Source organism: Charadrius vociferus, unplaced genomic scaffold (genome assembly GCF_000708025.1).
Source record: "Charadrius vociferus isolate BGI_N301 unplaced genomic scaffold, ASM70802v2 scaffold356, whole genome shotgun sequence".
In the NCBI taxonomy this organism is placed as follows: Eukaryota; Metazoa; Chordata; class Aves; order Charadriiformes; family Charadriidae; genus Charadrius; species Charadrius vociferus.
In genome coordinates this window covers 1,115,866-1,138,974 of record NW_009648717.1, presented here as the reverse complement: position 1 = coordinate 1,138,974, position 23,109 = coordinate 1,115,866, and the positions used below count along the sequence as shown (strand labels likewise).

The 23,109-nt window shown below is 39.6% G+C and overlaps 1 protein-coding gene across 1 annotated transcript in view; it reads right to left on the bottom strand.

The window, feature by feature from the left end:
- Positions 1-34: 34 nt before the first annotated feature.
- SCAPER (S-phase cyclin A-associated protein in the ER) overlaps positions 35-23,109 on the bottom strand; it is a 162,202-nt gene continuing 139,127 nt past the window's right edge. The window contains exons 28-31 of the mRNA XM_009886675.1: positions 21,326-21,475; positions 4,512-4,703; positions 1,766-1,817; positions 35-129 (exon numbers count right to left, since the gene is read on the bottom strand). Of these exons, the coding sequence (XP_009884977.1) occupies positions 35-129; positions 1,766-1,817; positions 4,512-4,703; positions 21,326-21,475 (489 nt within the window). The remainder of the gene's footprint in view (positions 130-1,765; positions 1,818-4,511; positions 4,704-21,325; positions 21,476-23,109) is intronic.

Below are 23,109 nucleotides of genomic sequence, written 5' to 3'. Positions count from 1 at the left end.
TGACGATGTTAGGGGTTTTAAAAACAAATAACGCTTATTTTTTCAAGAAGAACTGTCGAGCTTCTTCCCAGGACTGGCGGGGGAATCTGTTGGACAGCTCAAGATAATCTTGAGAATTGAAAAATTTTTCTGTTGAAGACAGAACACAAAATTACCAAGTTATTCCCTCTTAAGATAAGATGGCAATAAAACAAGAATAATGAACGCGTGGCCAATTCGAGATACTTCAAGTCATTTACTCCCCTCCCCCTCCCAAAAACTTCTCAGATCATGGGGTGACGCTTCAGTGGAGCTCTGGACGCTGAGGTTTGGCGTTAAAAACGGGGGCAGAGGGCTCTGATGAGCAAAGGCTTAGATTTTTAAGCTTTTGGATCAGGCGCTCTGCTGCTTTATGCATCGGAACGTTATACATCTTTACACATTTTATGTTCTCGGACCCACGGGGGAACAATTCAGCCTCCTCCAAGTTCGGGCAGCCTCGACGGCGCTCTCGCGGCTTAGCAGCTTCTTTTTCCACAACGGAGGAGTTTTGCTCCCCAATTCCCCCTAAAGCTCACAGCAAGATTCCAAAGGCAGCTTTTACTCCTCCGAGTCCTGCTGCTGACGTGAAGGGGACTACACACACGCACACAGGTTTGCGGGGTCCAACCCTTTGAGCAGCGTGCTGCAGCACAGCACCCAACAATGAAGTTTGCGCTTTCACGTTTTATTCTGAGCAGCATTATTGTTTTTTTGGGGACATGGGCCTTCAAGTGATGTAATGGATAAAAATATCCAGCTTATACTACAATTAAGTCAGCTTTTTTGCAACCAGGGAATGTTTAGAAATCACACTCACATGTCACCACATAGTCATCTTTGTTTAAAAGTTCATCCAGTTTGAATAGTGAAAATAAAAAGCAGTTTTTCACTTGGATTTTAGATGTTTCTCGAGCAGATTCTCATGCAAACACAATCCTGAAAAGTTTGTGCTGCAGATACTGTATGAGGCTGCTTCAGACTGAGAGATAGAATGTTGGCAGTAAAAATCTCCATACATTTATGTTATTTTTAACCACAAAGCTAGTATTTTAGACCTAGAACTGCTCATCTTCTGGCAAACGTTCAGCAAAATGGCGGTGGATTTCTGCTTGCTGTTAGGGAGAAATGACTGCCCGAGCGAGGTACTTCGTGCAAAATACAGGCGACTCAAGACCAGATTCCCATCAACACACTTGAATTTTAGATGTGTTTAACAAGTAACAGCCATCTTAGCTGAGAGTCTTTCTGATGTTTAGCTTAAAGAGGTTAACTGCATTTTACACAATATTTACAACAACCGAGGAAAAAAAAATTGCAACTCTCCTGCAAGCTGACAAACTTTACAGGATAATTACAGGACAGTATTTTACTAATTTTTGGCTCCCCAGGTGTATTGGCACGGCTGCGTGGCTTCCGCAACCTAAAACTTTTGAAGGTAGCCTTTGTGACAGCTAATTAAGTATGTGCACGTACAGTATCACATTTTAAGATGTGATACCACATAGCATGTAATAAAGGTTAACAGTCTGAATTCCTGATGAGATGAGTAGCAGAGCGGAAGACGTGTATTTAAGTCAGAATGTAAGCTACAGCGCCTCTCCCCAAACTGTAAAATCAGTGTGCAATTTACTATATTTCTTTCATCGTGATGCAGATTAAAAAAAAATAAAAATCACAGTAGAATATAATAGCTACACATTTTGTTACCCAATTGCTACTCGGTTACACTTCATTGGAGACATACCCTTCTGCTGAGATAACTGATTATCCATTTGGCCCGAACTCTGTGCAAAATCCTACAGGGGGAAAAAAAATGGCATCAGGTTTTCAGCTTTTACATCTGAGGAATTAAAACAACATTTTAAAGTCTTCACGGTCGCTCAAAATTACTAATACTTTATGAAATCTGTAAATTAAATACCTCAGGCTTGTCTGCTACACATCATAACAGAATACTGCCAGCACTTAAACTCTATAATATATAGTGGATTTTTATACCTTTAATTTATACCTTTTTGGAAAAAAAGCAACAAACTTTTAATACACAACAGAAAAAACAAGGTTTTAATATCTCTTAGGAAATAGTTATCATCATGACCTTTAATTTAAGGGAACATCTACTATAGCTGTGTTTCTTTAAAAGAAATGGTGGTTTAGATTTATGCTCCTGACTTCAAATACACTGTTCCAAAATTGTCGAGTTATCCCAATTTCACTGGCTGTGCCTCCCAGTGACCCGGGAGCCTGAGGTCCCGATCTCCTGAGACGAAGTGAAGTTCTTCCACAGCCGTGACGAGCTCTGGCCAGCGCTGCAGCCAGCTGTGTCACCAGCGGAGGTGGCGGTTACTCTAAATGCCCAGCGCCATGCACGATCCCCGCGGCTATCAGACAGGATGCTGCGTCCTCTGGAGCCGGCGAGGACACCGACTGCCTCGGAAACGCGTGGGATTATCCAAGTCAGCGTACGGAGAGGGCTTTTAGTATCCTATCTTTTGTTGGAGTGAGTATTCCCTGAGCAGAGAGGGTATTGTCTGACATCAGAGATGCAATGTAGCAAAGCATGGACACTCCTACATGTTTTTTAATTACTTCAGCACATCTAGACACAGAGGTAACAAAAATTAAAAGGACGATGCAAACTTCAGATGATGGAAATAAATCTGTTGGTAGGGAGGTGTAATGTGGGGTCGTCGTAAAATCCAGCAGTCGTTTTTCTTTGATTTACGCTGCACACATTTAACACACTGTATTTAAGTGTTATATTTGTACACACCACCAAACTTTTACGTAAACGGGACTCCTTTTTGCATTCCCTGGCACAGGAAGAATCTCATTTTCTAGTCATGGGGAAACATTTTACAGTCTTTCCCAAACCTTCCACTGAGGCAAATGAGAGATTTGCTTGACAAACAGCAGCGAGTTGAAATAAGAGGAGAGAGGCAAGTCTCTCCCGCGCGCGCGGGCATCTCGGCGCTCCCTGGCTCCTTTCTGAGTCGGTCTCTGTGTGTGTGTGTGCATGTGCTACATTTGGGATTAGGTTTTAAAATGGGTAAAATACTAAAGTACCAGTGAAGTCTGCAAAGACATGATGCTTTACAGCACACAAGGATCTTCCATATTTAATATAACACCTTTTTTAAAAGCCTGCAAGAATAATACGTGGGCTTGGCATGTGTGACATACCTCTAATTGGAAATCAAATTAGTAACACTGACCCTTGTAAATATACTTACGCTTTGCTGTAACTACTGGGGATTAAAATGCCGTTCTCTCTCTGCTAGCACAGAAATCAAGGTAAATAATCTTAATTATTCGTATAGGGAACACTCCCCTCCACTCTTCATGTTTTTTGGCTGAAAAAAACCAAACTAAACTCGCTGGATTTACTCACAACGCTTAAGTTATTTTTTACCACTGCAACTTTTACACTGAAATCTGTAGTTTCACTATAAGAAAGTCAAAGTAAAAGATGAATTCTGGCTTTGTATTTAACCGGAAATTCATTACTATATGGCAAATTCTTTTAATACTAAGATCTGGACTTCTTTTTTTTTTAAACTCCTATGCAATTATTTTAGTATTAAAAGGATAAAAAGTAGTTGCACTCAGAAATTTGATGTTATGCTAAGACTTTTAGTAAATATTTAGTTCTAGTGCCTTCTTTCCCAAATCCGTGTAGCCTACCCTTGCACTAGCTGTAAAGCATTAGGAAACAGAGTTTGACTAATGTTTCTGTATCAACAACAGTAACTTTCAGGTGACTGATACAGAGTTACTAGACTCCTAAAAGCATATTAATTTTTAATAGTAGAGTGTTTACAAAAAAACCAGCATTTATTAATTGGAAACAGTCAATAAAACGTATGGAAAACACAAGGCATGCATAAAATCTGATACGTAAAGCACAGCATATAGATTTAGACAAAGAGAACAAAAATGCTGTAAATCCTTATTCAAAACAGTATTAGTAATGACCTCAGTGGCTTACTGTCAAAAATAAAGATTGCAAGATTAGACCGGTAACATATGTTCTGTGTATTTTCTGCATAAAATATATACACTTCTGCTCAGTTCTCTCTGTAAATCTATTGTACACAGTATACAACTGTACATTTGTATGTAAACAGATTGATATACTTATTTCAGATATGCTATATGTGTGGTAGTTTTTAAAAAATAAATATTTTAAGAATTGTCTTGTAATAGCAGGATCTACATCAAATATTCCTGGCACATCCAGCAACTTTAACGAAAACAGGATTCTGGACATGAGAGCAAGAACCTGAACTACTCGGTAACCTTTTAGTGTTACAAGATGCCTCAAGTACAGGCACAATCTGTGGTTTGAAAAGAGCTGCAGAGAATCTTAAAGTACTTCAGCGCTGTTTACTTGTTTTACTGAAGTCAAATGATTTCCACATACACAGCAAAAGCGAGGAAAAGTGTTGCGGTTACGCTGCACACCGCTGTTCGGTTACTGCAATAGCTACCTGAATGAACGTGGCGAGTAAAACACAACTCATCTCCTGCTCCAGGATGATCTTGTTCTGAGGGTTATTGTAACAAGCAGCTATTAGCGAAGGGAAGAGCACTTTGATTAAACGAGGATCACTGAAATACTGGAAAGGCAACTGGCAGAGTTTTTGCAGCACCGTAGGGTGACGGCCAGACTGTACAATGATCTGAAAATACAAACGTAACAAAATTAAAACACGTGATCTATCTGTTCTTCTCTTCCTGTTAACCACCAAGAGTGTTGAAGTCACGCTAAAAAAATGAGCGTGGCTGTGGAGTACATACTAAAAATAAAGCCTATAACATTTAGTCCAAGTAACTTCTGTTTTATTGTCCAAGTATTATTTTTACTGCAGAGGAACACAAAGAATATAAGGCTGTGAAACTTTTTTTCCTGTATCAGCCAAAAAGACAGTAAGTAAACGAGAAGGGGATTAATCTGCAGATTACAATAAAATAGATAACTTAATACCTTCATTCGAAAGACAAAGAATTACAGCAAAGAGACTACTGTAAGATTGAGCTACGAAACAAAAAACTCCAACCCCTGCCATTTACACACAGTAAGCACGTCTTGGGGGGGGGAATCAAGAAAGAGATCACCAGGACTGTAAAAACCCTCCCCAAGCTCGAGCGTCCTTTACTGGAGTGCTCTCTGGCAATTAGAGAGGACTCCGTTTCACAGTAGATGTCTGCCACGCAGTCTCAGGCACCAAAAAGAAAAGGTGATTGTAAGCCGCAGAGCAAGGAGTTTCAGTAAGAAGAGACTGAGCAAGATCCTCCCATCTGTATTTCTTATCTCGGTTTCTATCAGTGCCATTGACTCTAAAAGGAGAATTGTTTAGATAAATGGGACTGTTGTCATGAAGCAGGCTAAGTTTACAACTGTGTACATCTGAAGAAATAAGGCAACGCTATTACTGGTCTCCTGCAAAGGAACTTTTCCAATTTACTTGATATTCTTATAAAGTCTTTGTGATAAACTAAAAAATGTCAAAATCGGATCTGTTCCAAGTAACCTTGATTAGACAATTATAATATGAAAGAGCTGCTTGACCCAAAGTTGGCTTTTCGGCATAGGAGGACGCTGCTATAAGGCTAGAACACTGTAAAACTTCGGGTCACGACTGTAAATTGTACTTGGAAAAACACAATTTTACAGGTACACACCCAGACAAGACTGCATTCAAATTAAAACCAGAAGGACAGAAAGAAGCAGTTGAGACCACAGGAACATAAATTACAGGGATTTACAAGTTTTCAAAGCACTTTTAACAATACCTTCAGAGCACACTCTCAGTTGATAATGCAGTTCAGTTTAAAAACAAGATCAACAAAGTAATAGTTTGCATTTTTTTTCAGTTCACCAGCCAAAAAGACATTGAAAACCTTTCAAAATACTGGTAGAAATGTCTTAATGCCCTTGAAGACAGAAGGAATTTTTAAAAGACAGCCAAATACGTGACAAGCATACATTCAGGCATTGTTTTGAGGCTAATATCACTGAAGCATTTGGATGATTCTAAACTTAACTATCGGCTACCACCCACGGAACCAAGAGGATGCCTTTCGAGTTTGTGATTACTGTTTGAATTTTAAATTAACCGGAATGGTTATTATATAAATCTATGGTTTTCTATGGTACATTCTACAATCGGAGAAGTACTTGAAATCAATCATAACTGTACTAAAATAACTACAATTGGTCTTTCTGATCCGGGACAGAACACCAGAACTCTTGGATGGCTTTTTAACAGCCACCGTACACTTGATGAACAGGCAGAGGAAAAGAAGTTTTTGGGACTTTCCATTTTTCATTTCACATTTCACTTCCTTTATCTGTTCTAAAAATGCGATGGATAATTAGCGAACTCTTGCCAAACTTAACAGTGCCGCTACTCAAACAGCTTTCATGGAATTACTATTTCATTAGCTTTTTCTTTTCAACATTTTTACTACTATGATGTTATCAACATTAAAGATAGGAAAGTATATACGAGGGCTGCCCATTGTTTTAATCTGGTATTTATCACATGTGGAATCAATTTAACGATTTCAGCTCACTGTACTAATGTAACTGCTAAACCTGATACACTACATTATGTACCCTGAAAAAAAGAAAAAAAATAATGAGTCACCCCGTATTGGAAAAAAACCCAAACAAATAAACCTCTAGCAGAGCACATATTCCTTGTTTCACTGTCAACTGGTGGAGAAAGTGAAGTCCAGCACTTGACTTAGCAGATGAACATTGAAGAAAAGTGAAAACCTTGCCTATGACTTCTTGATGGTGGAAAAGGACTTCTCCTGACTTTTTTTTTTCCCCTCCCTTTTTTTTTTTAAACACTCACTTGGCTGAATGATCCCAGGGAGTTTTGCAGGCCTGGAATATTCATCTTACAAAATGCTCTAATAGGAGATACAACCTCCTTACTGAAATCCAGTGCAGAAAGCTTCCTTTTCCTCCTGCCGCATACTGGAATGCAGGCGCATTTACCTAGAATTAGCTTTTCTTGTTGCTCTCTCTCTCTAGCCTGCAAGTCAGATATGCTTGTCAAACGTAACAAGATCCTAATTAAATCACTGCATTTCTGTACAGCCAAGCATTTAAGCACCTGCTTAACTTCAGATATGTGCCTAGGTTCCATTAATATTTACTTGTGGTTTTCTTTTTCTGAATTGAGACCTATCAAATTAGTCCAAGCTGCATTTTTTTTTTATTCAGAGCAGGCAACTCACATTAATGTTTTTTGTATTTCATGAAAAAATTTTGCTTACTCTCAAAATTTATAGATATTCATACAACTTTACTGGTTTTGCCTGTGCTTAGCTTGCTTAAATTCCAAAAGAAGACGTACCTGCTTAGCTTAGCTTATTTTTGGCCCAACACAGTAAACATTAGAATAACCCTCTGAAGACCCAAACTATGCACAGGTAAGAGACACAGCCAATACATTTCTGAAATGCTATTTCATGATGAATTAATGAAGTTCTTCTTTGTCAAAGAAGACGTACCTGCTTAGCTTAGCTTATTTTTGGCCCAACACAGTAAACATTAGAATAACCCTCTGAAGACCCAAACTATGCACAGGTAAGAGACAGCCAATACACTTCTGAAATGCTATTTCATGATGAATTAATGAAGTTCTTCTTTGTGCTCCCAGCCAAACTCAAGACCCCGACACACTTCAGAGGTGGTGCTCCTGTTACAGAGCATGGTGACGTGATTCAGGCGTAGCACACCAGAAAGCACTGGCCAAGGGCACCCGCTCCCCCCCGTGGCAAAGCCTGCTGAGAACAAGAGGCATCTGGATTCTGCATCTTACATCAGTTACTGCGCTGACCTGAAGCAACTTCTACACCATCTAGGCTGATGCTTATAATGCATACAAGATGCATATAAGCAAGGCTGAACAATATATGCCACTCTAATGCCTGATTTTGTTGACTTTTAACCGTTGCTAAAAGTCACCTTTAAGAATACAATTTTCCCTGCTTGGTCTCTGAATTTCCAGCTGAATTTCCTACACCACGTTCGCTGCGCCTACGGAAGCCACGCTAGCTGCCTGCCCAGCACAATGACTAATGGGGTGACCTGTGGGAACAATGACTGAGCAACACCTTTCAAGGTTGCCTATCAGTTATCTTCTGTCACTCCCACCAGTTTATAGCCTTCTGCAGGTCTCGCTAATTTGCTTAATCTCCAATAGCCAGAGGGTCAGGCACTCTCTTCTGCCCTACCAGGCAATCCATGCTCCCGAGTGACTCTTTGGAAAGCGCACTCTGCACTCGCAAGTGCAATAACCATCCTGATCCACCGCATCGGTATTTCTGAAGTTTATCACTTAAGAAAGCACAATTCATGATTTCTGAAGTCTCTAGACGGCATGCATTTTTGTCCCCAGGTTTACTTGCGCCAATATTCACTATACAGGATACTGCTCACCCATTTGCTGCAATCCTTCTAGCTGTGGAAGTCTGAAGCAGTATAAGAGTCAGTCTTTCAAAACAGACTACCATGACAAAAGCCAGCAATATGCCACATAGCACTTGAGTAATAAAAAAGGACAATCAATCAAAAAAATTAAAAGCTCCTTGTGGTATGGAACAATAATAAAGTTGTGAGGGGAACTCATCATTTTGCTGGAGATAAGGCTTCCCCTGTCACTTAGGTAGGGTGTCTGGCTACAGACCTGAGGTGACTGCTGGAAGGATATTCCATCCTGGATTCTGCAGTTCTTCCTCGCATTCCCACCAGGACAGCTCCAGCAGCCTCCCTCTCCTGCTGCTGCTTCCTGGCACCTTGCAAAGGGGATCTGCTTGGGACGGAGGGCCTTGGCTAGAGAACTCAGACACCAGATGGAACCAAACAACTTGGGTACCATTTTCCTCTGGGTAGAAAAGGGAGTGCTGCAGTTCATTTAATTTTTTCTGTGAAGCTCCAAGGGATTAAAAGTAACCTTCTGATGATCCTGCAGGAATGAGAATCACAAAAGTGCGACTCCTTTCCTCGCTTGCAAGGGCAGGGAGATAACCGCTGGCATACACAGGGGCAACCTTCCCACGAGAACTAGCAAGGGGAAGATGTTGTGGAGAACACCTCCTACTTCTGTTTACGTACTGTAGATACATACATTTGTCTTTCACTTCATCTTTCTCTACATTCCTTGTATCATGAATGAAAATTACAATTACTTTTACATGCATACGTATGAATTTTTATCAAAGCAGGGTAATAGAATCTTCATGACCAACAGGATCCAGATCTTTGGAATGATACAGCAAAGATACAGAATGTATCAACAGTTGTCAAATCGTAAGTAAAATCTTACCAAGTCAATGATTAATTTTACAAGAAAATTAAAATAAGAATCCTCTAGTCTTTGAAACTGTGTCTTCACAATCAGGCAACTGAGTTTATAAGCATCTTGTAAGGAATAAACAGAATTTTCATCAGGAAAAATTAAATGTCAGCCAGAAAGTTGAAGAAAGACTGTACGTAAAATACTGAACAAATATTAGCCAAATTGAAATGAACTGATAATTCATATATTCATCCGTCACATATTCATGTCCCAATTAGACACATAATGTAGATGCATGCCACTAATTTTTCAAGAACTACTAGTTCAATCAAATTGTCTTGTGAAGTTTTACATTTTTTTTAAACTACGAAGTACCATTTTTGGTGACAATCTAAATTTCCGTTTCCAAGTTGTAGTTGCACACATTTTACATATGTAAAGCATTTTTTAAAAAAGAGAAAATAACTGATTTTAAAACCTTCCAGAGATTTAAAGAAGACTAAGATCACAGATAGGTTTTCAACGGTTCTAAGCATGTATGTTAAATACCGTCAGATATTTTACTGCAAGTAGCAAAAAAAAAGGTTCAGTCTCAGACCAAGAACTTTTTCACTCCTTGTGGACTGCGGAAGGTTAGTCGAGGATTACTGCAGAGTGGAAGTGCTGATTTTTATAGCAATATTTAGTCTAGTTCTACTGATGGATTTAGGTTTTCTTGCTTCACTTGGACATTTGCAGCTCTGGAAAGGCATCATTCATGTCAGTTACTTCTGTCCATACATACCGTAAAAACACTGGAATTCTCTTTCAAAGAGGCTAATTAATTTTGTGGTCAGGAGGAACAGAAAGCCAGCAGCAAGCTTTGGGTCTATGCAAAGGCAAAACAAAGAACTGAGAAGCGAGTACTCAACTGATTCAGAAAGCCAGGTTCTCAATGAGCTAAACTGTGCTAGACCAGAGAATCACAGTATTGTGAATCAATTGTTATCACTGACTGAAGATTATCCATACATTTATTTAGAAAGCTACAAGACATTAATCACTTGTCTAAAATGATAATAATATTTACCATTCTATTCAATTATTCCCTCAAGGGTTGCTTTCCCCCCCACCACGTAATAGTAATTAAAAAGAAAAATCACCTCACAGTATTCCAGCTTAAAAATGAGTTGGTTTAAGCCTGTCCAGAAGCTGTTCTCCTCCAAATAGACAGTAGACAGGTTATCAAGTCCAAAAGTATGTTTTCAGCTGGTCAAAGCAGCTTCCCTCTCTATCAAAGAAAGCTGCTAAACACGACGGGGCATTTGCTGTGAGACATTTGCCACATCCATTTCCGCGTGGCAGGCAAAGCTGCCAACGACAGCCGTTGCTCCAGGGTCCTTTAAGTGGAGGGCTGGGGACACAACCAGTGCTGGCCCTTGGAGACCCGCGGGGTATACACAGGGGAGCCCTCAGCCCCAGGCTGCCTCAGGAACACAGACATGTACTTCCATCATTTTTGTTCCATTCTTGGGAGACCTGATGAAGATTTTTCACACATGTAACTGGAAGACATGATTTAAGTGCTGCCAAATAGAAACACTGTAGGTGGGTACGTTTCATAGCAGATCCTATAACTTATTTGAGTTCTCGTTTGCATTCTGTTGTGCTGCCCTATGATTTCCTTTATCACAAATTTCTCATTACTATTAGGGCAATGATTTTGCAAAAGCTTATTTTTTTTAAGGTGACACTTCACTGAAGTCACCCGTAATGCTTTTGTACACCAAGGTGTACGGGTGTGCTCTTCACAGGACAAACAACAGAAAAGCTCACAGCAGCCTGGGTACTGTCCCACATCTCTCCTGGTAGCCGCTTGGTTACTCTGCCTGCCAGCTCCCATTGCTTTTCTGAAATCAAGTACACAAAATTATCACAAGATTTAAAAAAAAATTGGTGTCTTCAGATGTTAACTTGATCATATTATTTGCTTATTATTTTTATTCCTTTTCCTATAACTTAACATTATGTCATGGTTATGCACGTTAAAACACGCAACATAAGAATGCAGAACCTTTGGGAGCAAATGCATTGCTGGCATCGATGGCACTGCTCGGGCACAGCTGCCATCAATCAGACCTGCAGGGGCAGTGGGATGTCCAACTAACAAAGGAGAGACCATGTCCAGCAACTCCCGGCTGCCATCTGAGCACGTGGAGCTGCGCCTATGCTGCCAGGTCTCCCCAGGACAGAGGGATGCTTGCTCGGAAACGCTGCGGCAGGGAAAGAATGTGACTTAGGGGTGCTTTCTGTAGCCTATCGGTTTCTTTCATCCACAGAAGAAAGCAAAAAATTGCTTCTTGCTGCGTAAAGATAGGAGAGAAAGAAAGAAGAGCGCCAAGGCGAGAACTGAAATCTGTTGCCACAAAAAACCCCAAATGTCAAGATGTGAACAAAACCTTACAAGTCATTTAAGTGCAAATACAGTGATTATCACTGCGAGATGAATTGAGATACATCTTTCTCAATAGAATTTCCTTTTTTTTTTAATGAAATGAAGCATTAAAATGTGCTCTTCTACTTCACTGTGTTCTTCTGCTGTAACATATTTCATGTTCAGATGCAATTTTCTTAGAACAACTCCGACTAAAAAGCCCGCAGTTCTCTAAGGGGCACTCCTTGGCTTTTCCACTATCTCATACGACCTACGGTTCCAAATTTGAACATGGCCATTATAAACATTTGGATCTTAAAACTGCACTGTTGGCATGGGAACTATTAATGTTTCTTTTCTATTTATTTATCATTTATATAAATGTCAATTCTAATTTGTACAAACAACTAATAACTTTATTGAACGGGAACTGAAATGCTGTGCATCTCATCTCCGTAACTACAGTATTCCATCAAGCAGTTAAATCTTTTTGTTTGATGTCAGGTTATTTATAACTTTGTAAAAGAAATAAGTCTTTATATTAGTAGTCCAGAGTCTCTCTTCAAAGTTAGATCTGCATTATTTCTTTGCTTCTATATAAACAGATCCCATACTGCTAGCATTTAATCAGCAGAATATGTCACCACTTAGGCTCTTCTTCTGTTTTAAGGTCAAGCTCTCTTCTTTCCATTTTGCAAACTCCACTATTGGCAAGCTCTGAGCAAAGAATGTTCTAAATTTCTCCTAACAGTTATCAGGAAGCAGAGCACCATTTCCATGCAAAACCAACGTTCCAGAATGCTACATTCAAATTTAAAACCAAGAATTTTGTCTATTTGAAAAATCCCAGTGTTTATTTTCTTAACATCGCGTGGAAGCTTTCAGACAGAAGATAAGAGAGTTCAGAAATAACATTAGTCTTCCTATAAGCCACATTATGAGCATCATCCTTTCAGAGGATCCTCTGATCCAGAGAATCTCTGATTCAGAGAATCCTCTATGATTTAAGACCGTGGATTCAGTGGTGCTCTGCGTATACACAACAAAGAAAAAATCATCTGAGCAGGTTTTGTATAGTCATCCTTAGCCATTTCAGCTTTTAGGATAGGACAACGACAAATACAAGTACAGCGATACAGGCGAAAGATGTAACAACGTTTATCAAAAGTGATGCTAGTGGGAAAACTAGAGAAAGAAGTTCTTTATGCAAAGCTCTTGAAAAAATGTCACCACAAATGACAAGTCACCTTAGTTAAAAGATAACAAATTAAGGATATAGCGATTCAATTCGGCAATAAGTAAATAATATTAAACAGACATTTAAAAGATGAGCTCTGTTACAATGTGATGAGAGGAGAATGGAAACAATTCTAATATGTATTTGGGCTATTTGTGAATTTAACACACGCCCAGGCTACGGGACAAAATAGCCGTCTAACGCCTGAACTAGAAAAGGCCCTAAGGAGAAGCCTAACTTCAAAAATGCTGGCATTTTAGCGTTTACCGTATTAACATAAAAATCAATGTTTAAGCACCTGAGGTTGCCCTCATGCTTAATGTTAACCATATACTTACGCACCTTGTTAAACTGACGGGTATCATTACTTTCTAGAAAACAGTAAACTTCATAGTTTCCAAAATAATAATGTACCAGGAGATTTATATGTTCAAGTGTTGGCCTAATAATTTTTAAGCGGAGGAGTATATTATTAGACATCAAACGTATTGAGAAATAAATGTATTCTGTAAGCTCAAATAAAAAACTAGCATGCCGTGTCTCAAATCCTTGGGTATTATTCCGAACATTGACATGATCAGAATTGGACCTTGCAGCCCTGCACTCTTTTTGAAGAATCATCTTCATATTTAGATAACGCCCTTGACTTTGATGACGTACTGCTTGTAACACAGTTGCTGCTTTAGGTGTGGCTCTCCACTCATTTGCACAGATGAAACTCAATTGATGTGAATGAAGAATTCCTGATTTAAAGGCTCGAGAAGAAACAGGACCTTAGTCAACAGAAGTTCAAACAGACAATTGGCAGAGGCTTCTGCCACCATCCTTGAAAACATCGCTAGCTCGGGTCAAGATCCCCAGAAGGTGTGAATAATTAAAATATGACAGTCTAAAACACAGAAAAACTTTTTTGTGTCTCTCAGAGCATTTTCTCTCTTCAAAAGCAAGCATTTGCTGTCACTCTCCAAAGCCCTACTTGCCAGTAAGCTATACAGCCTTAGAACTTCTACTACCAGTACATTTTGTCTTCTGGCTTCCACAATAAATGTAAAAGCTTTGTGAAAATATCCGATCGTTGACTAAAAAGACTGTGGAACACCGAGCCACTGGACGTGTTACGGAGCTGGCTGAGGAAAAGCTTCACACAGAGAGCAAGAAAATGTACTTTTCTGCCGTGAAAAATGTGCTACAGTTTACCCATCACAAAGGGGCGAGGAAGACAAGCAAGATTTTCCATAGTACTCACTCTGCAAGATTTAATGCATTTCATTTTTTCTTTATGTCCCAGTATCACTTCAATCAAGCGTTACTTGAACTAAACATGATGAAATGGGTTTGGGAGACGTTTTTGGGCTTCTTGCAGGCTCCCACGCTTAGAGCGGCATCCAAGCGCTCGGAACAACTGTCAACTGCCCGAGCCCGAAGCTGTGAACACAGAGCAGGCTGGCGTCCTCCCCGCATGGGGCCGGCCGTGCCGGGGACAGGCACTGGGGGTCTGCAGAGACTTGGAAAACTTACCAGCTTATGGGAGAAACACAGGGAGTTCCCTCACACTTGAGGCCAGGCAGACAATAGCTCACAAGGCCTGATTAAATATTTGCAGGCTTTAGACTTTGTTTTAAATTTCTGTGTGAAATGTAATTCTCACGCAAAGGAGAGGCGGGCGGGCCGGGTGGGAAGCAGGCAGGGCGAAGGCAGGCGTTGTGTAAGCTTCTGCGTCCAGCTCCGCCAACACGTCTCCACCAGCCAAACCCCATAATGTTCCGGGCCCAGGTCTTCGCTGGGAAGAAACTGCTTATTAAGCAAGATTATGCCAAACTCTGGGGTGTTTTTTCAGTGTGGACAAAGGTCCACTGGGGATTAAGCTGAGACCACCAAACTCTTTTTATTCCTGACCCAGGAATAAGATTAGAACGTCGCTCTCCAGAGGCAGCATGAGCCAATTGCTCTCTCTTTTCATCACCAAGCTTCAGTTACGGACTGTATTTTAAGGTTGCTGAAAGTACTGGCTTTTACGACATTGGGAGCTGAGTTTATTCTTTTGTGTTTACAGTTTAAGACAATAAGAGAAATCCAAGTGCATTCATTTCTCATTCAATTCCTATACACTCTCTCTTCCTCTCCTACAGGAATCAGCCAGCCATGAACTGAAACTAAATACACTTCATTTCATGTTAAGCCTTTGCTCATATTAAACGACCTTCCCCACACCCTTTAGAAAAAAAAAAAAGAAAAGGAAAAAATTATGGGAAGTATTTTGGAATGTTAGAAATACAATTAAGATGTGACACGTGAAATATGCAGTCCCACATGTTCCTGTTGGTTTTTATTTACTTTGTTGTAGATCATTCTTAAAAAACAGAAAAAGTTGATCAGTAAGCTCGAATAACAACAAAGGTGTCTGACAAACTACCTACGAGGCATCCCCACTTTTCACTGGCTGTCTAGGTAGGAGCCAGCTTTTGTGGAGATACTGGTTCACTTAAGTGGATTTATATGGTCTGAGTACGTAAGGCTGATAGAGAAAAAGCGTATGTTATGGATCTGTTTTAATTTACTCCATTTTAACTTGGCGAGTTTAATCCCTGGGGCATTTTTTGTTCACAAGCTGAAGTGCTCCTAACTGGTAGCCAAGACTGTAACTTCACATGAATCACTCACTTGCCAAAATCAGCTACTCCACTAAATTTACCAGACATATTTTTCGTTCAAACCTATAAAGCTTTGAAAGGTTGTATGTTTGTTGTTTGGTTTGTTTTTTTTTAAAGGTTTAAAGAGCTAAACCCACAGCGTCAACGTGAAATCCATACTCCTAAAAACCCCTCCTCTGAAAAGAAACTAGCAAAATCAAAATTAAGTCATTTCAGATGCTATTTACTTACGAACATGGACATTGACTATACAGTAACTACCCATTCCTGCATCTTCACTCTGTGTTGTATTTGCAAAAACTCCACCTACCGGATCAAAACTGTTCCAGTCACTCCATAGCCCCCAAACCAACATACATAATGGAAGTTTAATGACAGCCTCTAGTAAACAACCTATGCGGAAACTCTACATAATATTTTTATAAGCATTCTTCCAAGTTTTCCTGTCAACTTCTGATTTTCACAATTTTTCCATTTTACAAGTATTTTTCTTTCTTCCTGCTAATACCAGAGGAAACTGGCCACATACTGAAACTCAGCACGCCGTAACACTGTCAAAAGCACAAAATAATTTCCCTACAGAAGGTATCTTTTAATCTAAAGTCACTTTGCAAGCGCCCCTTACCACCTAGCAGTACTTGTAACCACAGTTTGCATGTCATACACATATATCATACACATATGAATGTATGTGACACACGCCTACAGTGGGACAAAGCGTACTGCTATTTTACGACACAAGGAAGACTTGCCACATGGAAAAAAAAAAGCTAAAAAAAAAAAGAAAATATAACTATAAGCCAATCATTTGATAAAAAAGGGAAAAGACAATCTCAGCATGAAGCCCTTCTTGGGGACCATCTACCGTGTTTTCTTTGTGCTGGGAACGAGTCATAAATTTCATGACCCTTTCAGAACTGTGCCTACCATACAACGCTTTCATTTCTCTGAACATTATATTCATACCTGTGATACTGTTGTGCGATTTTTTATATTTTTAAGACAGGAAAATTCGTCTCCCAAAATATCCTATAATCTTACTGTTCCTTATTCCTTTAACCGGAGCTAGCTGGTATGTCTGAACCATGTTTCGCGATTGATTCTCCACACCTATATAGCACGGATAAATTTCTAATAAGTCAATGATACTATTAAATCTAATTCTGTATGTTTCCATTTCCAACATAGGGATTATTAGATATAAACATTTGAATTATTTATAAGTTTACAGTAAGAATAATGTACTGTCCTTAGGGACACAAGTGTCTAGGGATAAAAGGTTTGGAGTGGCAGAAAAATAAATTAGTTAGACCTGCAACTGGAAGACAAACTTTTGGAGATGAAATCCCTCCTTCAAGGACACATGGGTTGTGCATCCAAATTTTTCTAATTGCATTGGTTTTTCTAAGAGAAGTTCTTATTTCTACCTACAAACCCTAATTTTATAATTCAGTTTTTAAAAGCTGCATACACTTCTCCGTAGCTCTTTCAGAGATTTTGTTTTCCAATCTAGTAATAACAGGCATTAGTTCGACAACTGAGAAGTATACAGTTCTGTATCCTACAAATCCCCAAAGTTAGTGAGGTTCTTCTAGAGCACTCTAAATACAGTAAGTGTCAAAGACTGAAAGAACAAAAGTTTTGGTTGGGTTTTTGGGGTGTTTTTTTTTTTTGGGGGGGGTGGTGTTAAATAAATGCACAGCAAGACAGATGAACAACGCAACTTCCTTTGGAGCCTGTCGGGCAAGAGCCTGAGGCTGAGGATCTGATTTGTGATGACTTTTCAAATGAAAAATATTCACTAACTGCAATGAATATGGAAAGATTTTTATTCCCAATACAGCAATGTGAAAGAAGCCAAATCGCCTGTCATTCGCATTAATTTAATTACGTGGCCACATTCAATTATCCAATATAATATGCAAATGAACTGAGTTGACAGCACATGCTAATTATATTCATTATAATAATTAAGTCAAACACTGAAAGGGAATAAAAAGGTAATGAAATAGAAGGATACTTTTAATTAACATGAACATTTTAATTAGAAACTGTAATCCCATAGTCTGAGATAGCACGATTGGCTTATTCAAAGATTGGACATTACTTTTATTACGCAGTTTAGTTCTACATGTCTATCCTTAGTACCACGGGACCTGTTTTCGTATGTTAATAGATTAAATGGTGGCCAAAAAAAGAGAATCCGTTTCCTTGATCATACTTCATGCAAAGCAGATGCCTAATAAAGCTGAGCTCCGCTATGGCATGATTATAGAATCCCGTCTCACAAAACACAGGCTGCCTAACTCTGTAGTAAACAAAAGTTCACGTGCCGATACAAAACAGACAGCACAGTTTAGGCTTGACTAATGATGTTAAAGCATTTAAAATATTAAAGAAACTCTGCTTTTTGAAATTTTCAGTTTCATAACTGATTTATTTCTTCAGTGACAGCAGCTGCCCTGAAAAAGCTTTATGAATGTTAAAACAAATTACTAATATATTACATGTGGGCAACGTCAGCAAATCCATGGTCTTTTTAAAATAAACAGAGCAAGCGCTATCAAAACACTTGCGTTCATTAGGAAGCCATTGTCCTCATCGCTCCTTGCCAGAATCCCTTGGGCCTGGACCAAAAGCCAACCGAGGTGCAATGGCTACCTGGGACCCAGCCACCGTCTGCCTGTGCGCGGGACCCACCGTGAGGCCCTCCTCTTACGTGGGGCTCCTGGAAACCGCAGTGAAATACGAATCGTGAAGCTATACGAGAGAAAAGAACTTTCCTCTTCAATTTGCCACTCAACTAAATATAAAGACTTTTACAGATGGTGTAATAAAACCAGAGAAACCTGTATTACATGAAATGATTGGCATATGATGCTCTTGGAAGATTTTCTTCTATGAATGGGAAATATTTAGGAAATTGCCCTTTTATTATTTTGACTGCATAGTGGTAATAATTCACTCACTTAAATCACAGTACTACTACAGAAGGTCAATGCTGAGGTTGACAGGCCATAAAATTTCCTTTTTAGAAATCTATCTATGCTCCAAACTGGGAAACTGCAAATTTTTTTAATAATTAATGCCTTTTTTTTTTTTTCTTTATTCCAGTATGCCATTTTGGATATTTATCTATTGATGTGGGTAGACAAAGGAATCACAAAAGGCACACTGAAAACTCCAAACAACTATTTGTTCTTTTTTTTCTTTTCTTTTTTTTTTTTTTTTAGAGTTGAAGACAGACAAAAGGTTTGTAATAAGGAATACAAATTTAGAGAGGAAGGACTTATTTAAACTACAAACATTTCAAAACAAATGCACATTTGACTGCAAGAATAATGTGAATCTGCTTTGAAATATGTCAGTTTTTGACTCCTTTAAAGTTTGTCAAAATAGTAAATAAAAAGAGCTATCAGGCTCTATAGAAATTTGTTTTCATAGCTCAAGTCTGGTGTATCTATTTTTATTGTGCTGTTCTTTCCGGGAGTTCAAGCCTACTATTTGAAAGCTTTCACTGTGAGACCAATTTTTTATTTTTAGTAGGACTCCGCAGATGATCAACAACGGAAGAAAAAATTGGAAGCTCCTAAACTAATAAAAAATTAAACCATAACGGAATGACTAGAAAGCACTTCCCTTTTAATGAAAGGCATCCGATCTTTGCTGGAAGTCACAACACTAACAGCACCTGAAAATAACGACAGTAAGCAAGTCGTACTGCTTTGCCTCGTAGTAAAAGGAAGAACACTTCCCTTTACTAAAATAACCCTTCCCCACATTTGGCAAGTACGCTTCACTTTTTCAAAATGTTTTTTTAAACAAAAAAACCCAAACCAAAACACCACTTCCTCAGTTAAAAACTTATTAATCAGGAATAACATAACTGACATAAAAAGTTAAGCTCCTCATGACGTCTCCTGAGATAGCACCACCAAAGCAAACCACCATAAAAGACTGCTTTTCTTGTACGAAAAGCACTAACATACCGTGGCTGCCTAACCAGAGACCTAAACTTGACTCGCAGAGCTGCCGAAGTTACCTTTCATCTGGAATATTAACTCAGTCCGGGGTAGACCAGCGATGGCACGTGATCTCAACCCCTGGTGCACATGCTGAAGGCTCCAAGACACTGCAAAAATCGCCGGCTGGGACGTGCCCCCGGACAAAGGCATTCTGCAGCCCCCATAGCCAGCTGCTGCCACGGCCCGTGCCCGCTCGCCACGGTCGGCCCTTCGCCTCAGGGCACGAGCGCTGAACAGGCACCACGGACTACGCTGACATCGCTGGTAGGAAATCCCTCTTCTGCGCTATTCCTGGCACGTCTATAGTTGCAAGTCCTCCATGCAATGAATCACATCTGTTTATACTTGCGTGCCAGAAAAGACATTTTTAAACTGCAGAGAAAAGAAAACACTGTTTGCTGGCACTTCTGGATGCCAGCACGACCTGTTGTGTAGCAGCGGGAATCAGAAAATGGCAGCAGTATCACATGGATTTTCAAAACAACCCTATTAAAAAGCGTTGCCCACAGTCAGCTCCGGATCCCGAGTGGAATTCCGTTGCACAGGGTAGGAAGGCTGTAGGATCCTCCCTCCAGCTGTGGCCGAAGCCACAGCAACATTACTATATAATTACATTATATAATACTTCTGACAGCATTGTCAGCTTTAAGATATTAGAACGTTTCAATTACGGTCAACAACTTTGCGAACATTATCAGACAGCTTCTCTCTAAAACTTTGCTGACAAGTTGTAACACTTCATTCTTCTGCTCCCCAGCTTAACTGAGGGCACTGAGGTCCTCATCCCGAACTCCTACCCCGAAAGCTGAACAAACCCAGGAACTGGGTGTTGCAAGTCCGGAGAGAGTACAAAACGAGTAACTTCACAAAATACAGCATTCAACTGAATCATGCCAAAGATGTAGGCACCATAACGCAGTTTCTACGAGTCCAGAGTCAGGTTCACATACTGAAAAATAAAGAGCCAGCGCCAACTTCTGCCCCGCCCAATACACCCCGAAGGGCTACATATAAACTGAAGAAACTCGGGAGATTTTTAAGACTAAAATATTTGAAATATTTTTGAAGTTTTGTGTCTGGGTTATTTCATAAGCTAGTGTGAGAGGTCACGGAGTCCACTGACAAAAGTGGACAACAATCAAGGAAGCTAAAGGGGAATTTCCACTGTTTGTTCGACAGAGTATTTGGTTTACTACTAAAAAGATTCAAGGAATGGCTTAAACTTAAACGAGCGCTCTGGCTACCAGGGAGATGCCTACATTGGCATTTGAGGACAAGTCTTTGTGGCAGACCAGCTTACTTGGCTTTAAAAGGGTTTAGCTTGGGTACCACAGCCATCTGATCAAGCTGACATGAAGTTAACTCGGAATTAAAAATATCAGTTGCTAAGTATATCTTGGCAGCGAGTAAGGCTAGTTACAATCAAAGCGATGTCAGCATCACTGTGCATAAGAACATGGAGTTTGCTTATGGCCACATAAAATTCATGTTTTTGTGTTAAGACGCAACTTCAGCTTCTCTTTTTGCAAACGCATATATTTGTGCTCACAGGAATCCCAAGTGTTTCAAAAACAATGTTGAGGGGATTAGTTTTCTTGAGGGATCCACGACTAAATGAGCACTTGATAACTTCTGATCCCATTTTCCATTTGCCTTACCTGATTATCTGTGTTGTTTACAGTAAAATAGCCCACACAAATAATGACTTCGTGTAGCAATCCTTCACAGGTATGTTGGGAACAGTACCACAGCAGAGAGCTGATAATATGCCGGAATGCGAGGGACAGTCCTTCAGCACCCACAATAGACTGAAAAAGAGGCCAAGAAACAGAAATTACAGTCTAACAGTATGATAAAGAAACTGTGTGAATTGCATACACATCAATTGCACCCTTTTTTTTTTTTTTTTGCAAAGTACAGACTATGTTTTTGTTGCAATGACTTTGGGGGAGGACAGAACCAGCTCTTCTCTTTCAGTGTCGTTTACAACTGGACTATAACATTACAAGGCACAAAACCAAGAATAAATTCAAATCTTAAAGGGACACAGGAAAAATTGGATTCCGCTTAGTTGACATTCAGTGTAGCACTAGGTTGACCATTTCATTTGACATACATTACATGTTCCAGGAAAACTTAATGCTAACAATATTTCTTAGTAATAAGCAAAAGAAACCAAACCATCTTCATTTCTGCAAAAAAGCAAAATGCATTTCTCATGAATAACTTGCGCTCTGAATGGAATACAAAGATTAATAACAAATAATGACTTTTCAAACATTAAAAAAAAAAGTTAGAAACATCCAGAAGGAGAGAACATTCAGCTGCAAAGCTTCTTGGGATGCTTTTTAAAAGTAGGCAAATTGCTGTAACGTGGAGATTCAGAATTAGATTTTATCTGCGCAGTCTACAGCCTCTATTTAATAAACATGTCAAACAGACAGAACGACACAAGGTCAAAGGGGAAAACTAAAGCACAAGGAATGAGCATGACAGTCTACTAACTCTAATGAAACAGCAACGCAGGCCTGTGAGAAAATCTCTTTCATTTGAGAGTTCTCTTGATTTTATACCTTGTAGCTCTTGTTAAGTACATATACATAAATCCCAGTCGGTAGTATAGTTTAGCTTTAGCATACTCCAAATCTAGCTGGCAAAAGTAGAATCCTTGGCAATTAAAACAGACTCAGCTGTTGAACCTCAAGCGCTCTGGTAAGTTAGTCTATTTTCAAAATGTAAGGCACCCTACAGCCACCATTTACTGCTTTACATCATGTAAATGCCATGTTCGGAGGTCCACCCTTATTTAATTAGCGCTGTCCACGCATGCTGTGACCTCGCACTCTGGGTTTAACCTTTCCCGATAACAACAGGTCAAAGGGCGCCTGAGTTTGTGTATAAAAGTTAAACTAATTTTTCAAGGAAACTATGCTTCCTTTTTAGCCAGAATTAATATCAGGCTCAGTATCCTGCGTTGTTTCTCACTACCATCTTTCAATTGTTTAGACTGTCAAATTAAATGAAATATATACCCACGGGCCATCTGTGCTAATACAAACTGTAGAATACCAGACCTCTTCTGTTAATCAAAAAACCCTATTCTATAGTCCGACTATTACGTGACAAAACTATTCTTTACAGATAACAATCAGACAGGACATAAACTACGTTTTCCCTTCTGCTGTCTGCTCGCCTGCTACAGTCCACAAGGTCAGAACGGACAGCAAACTGCCTCAGGTGTGTGGTGAGTTTTTTAACATTACAGAAACAAATCACATCGATACCTGGAAAGGGACAGCTGCTGAGACTACACAAGTGCATCTCTCCATCACAACCGATACTATGCCTGCAATCCAGCAAGACAGCGGCCAACTCCTGAGCAGAGCACCCCGCATCGAGGAGCTGAACGAACTAGTTCACACTGGTTAGTTGTCTACCACCC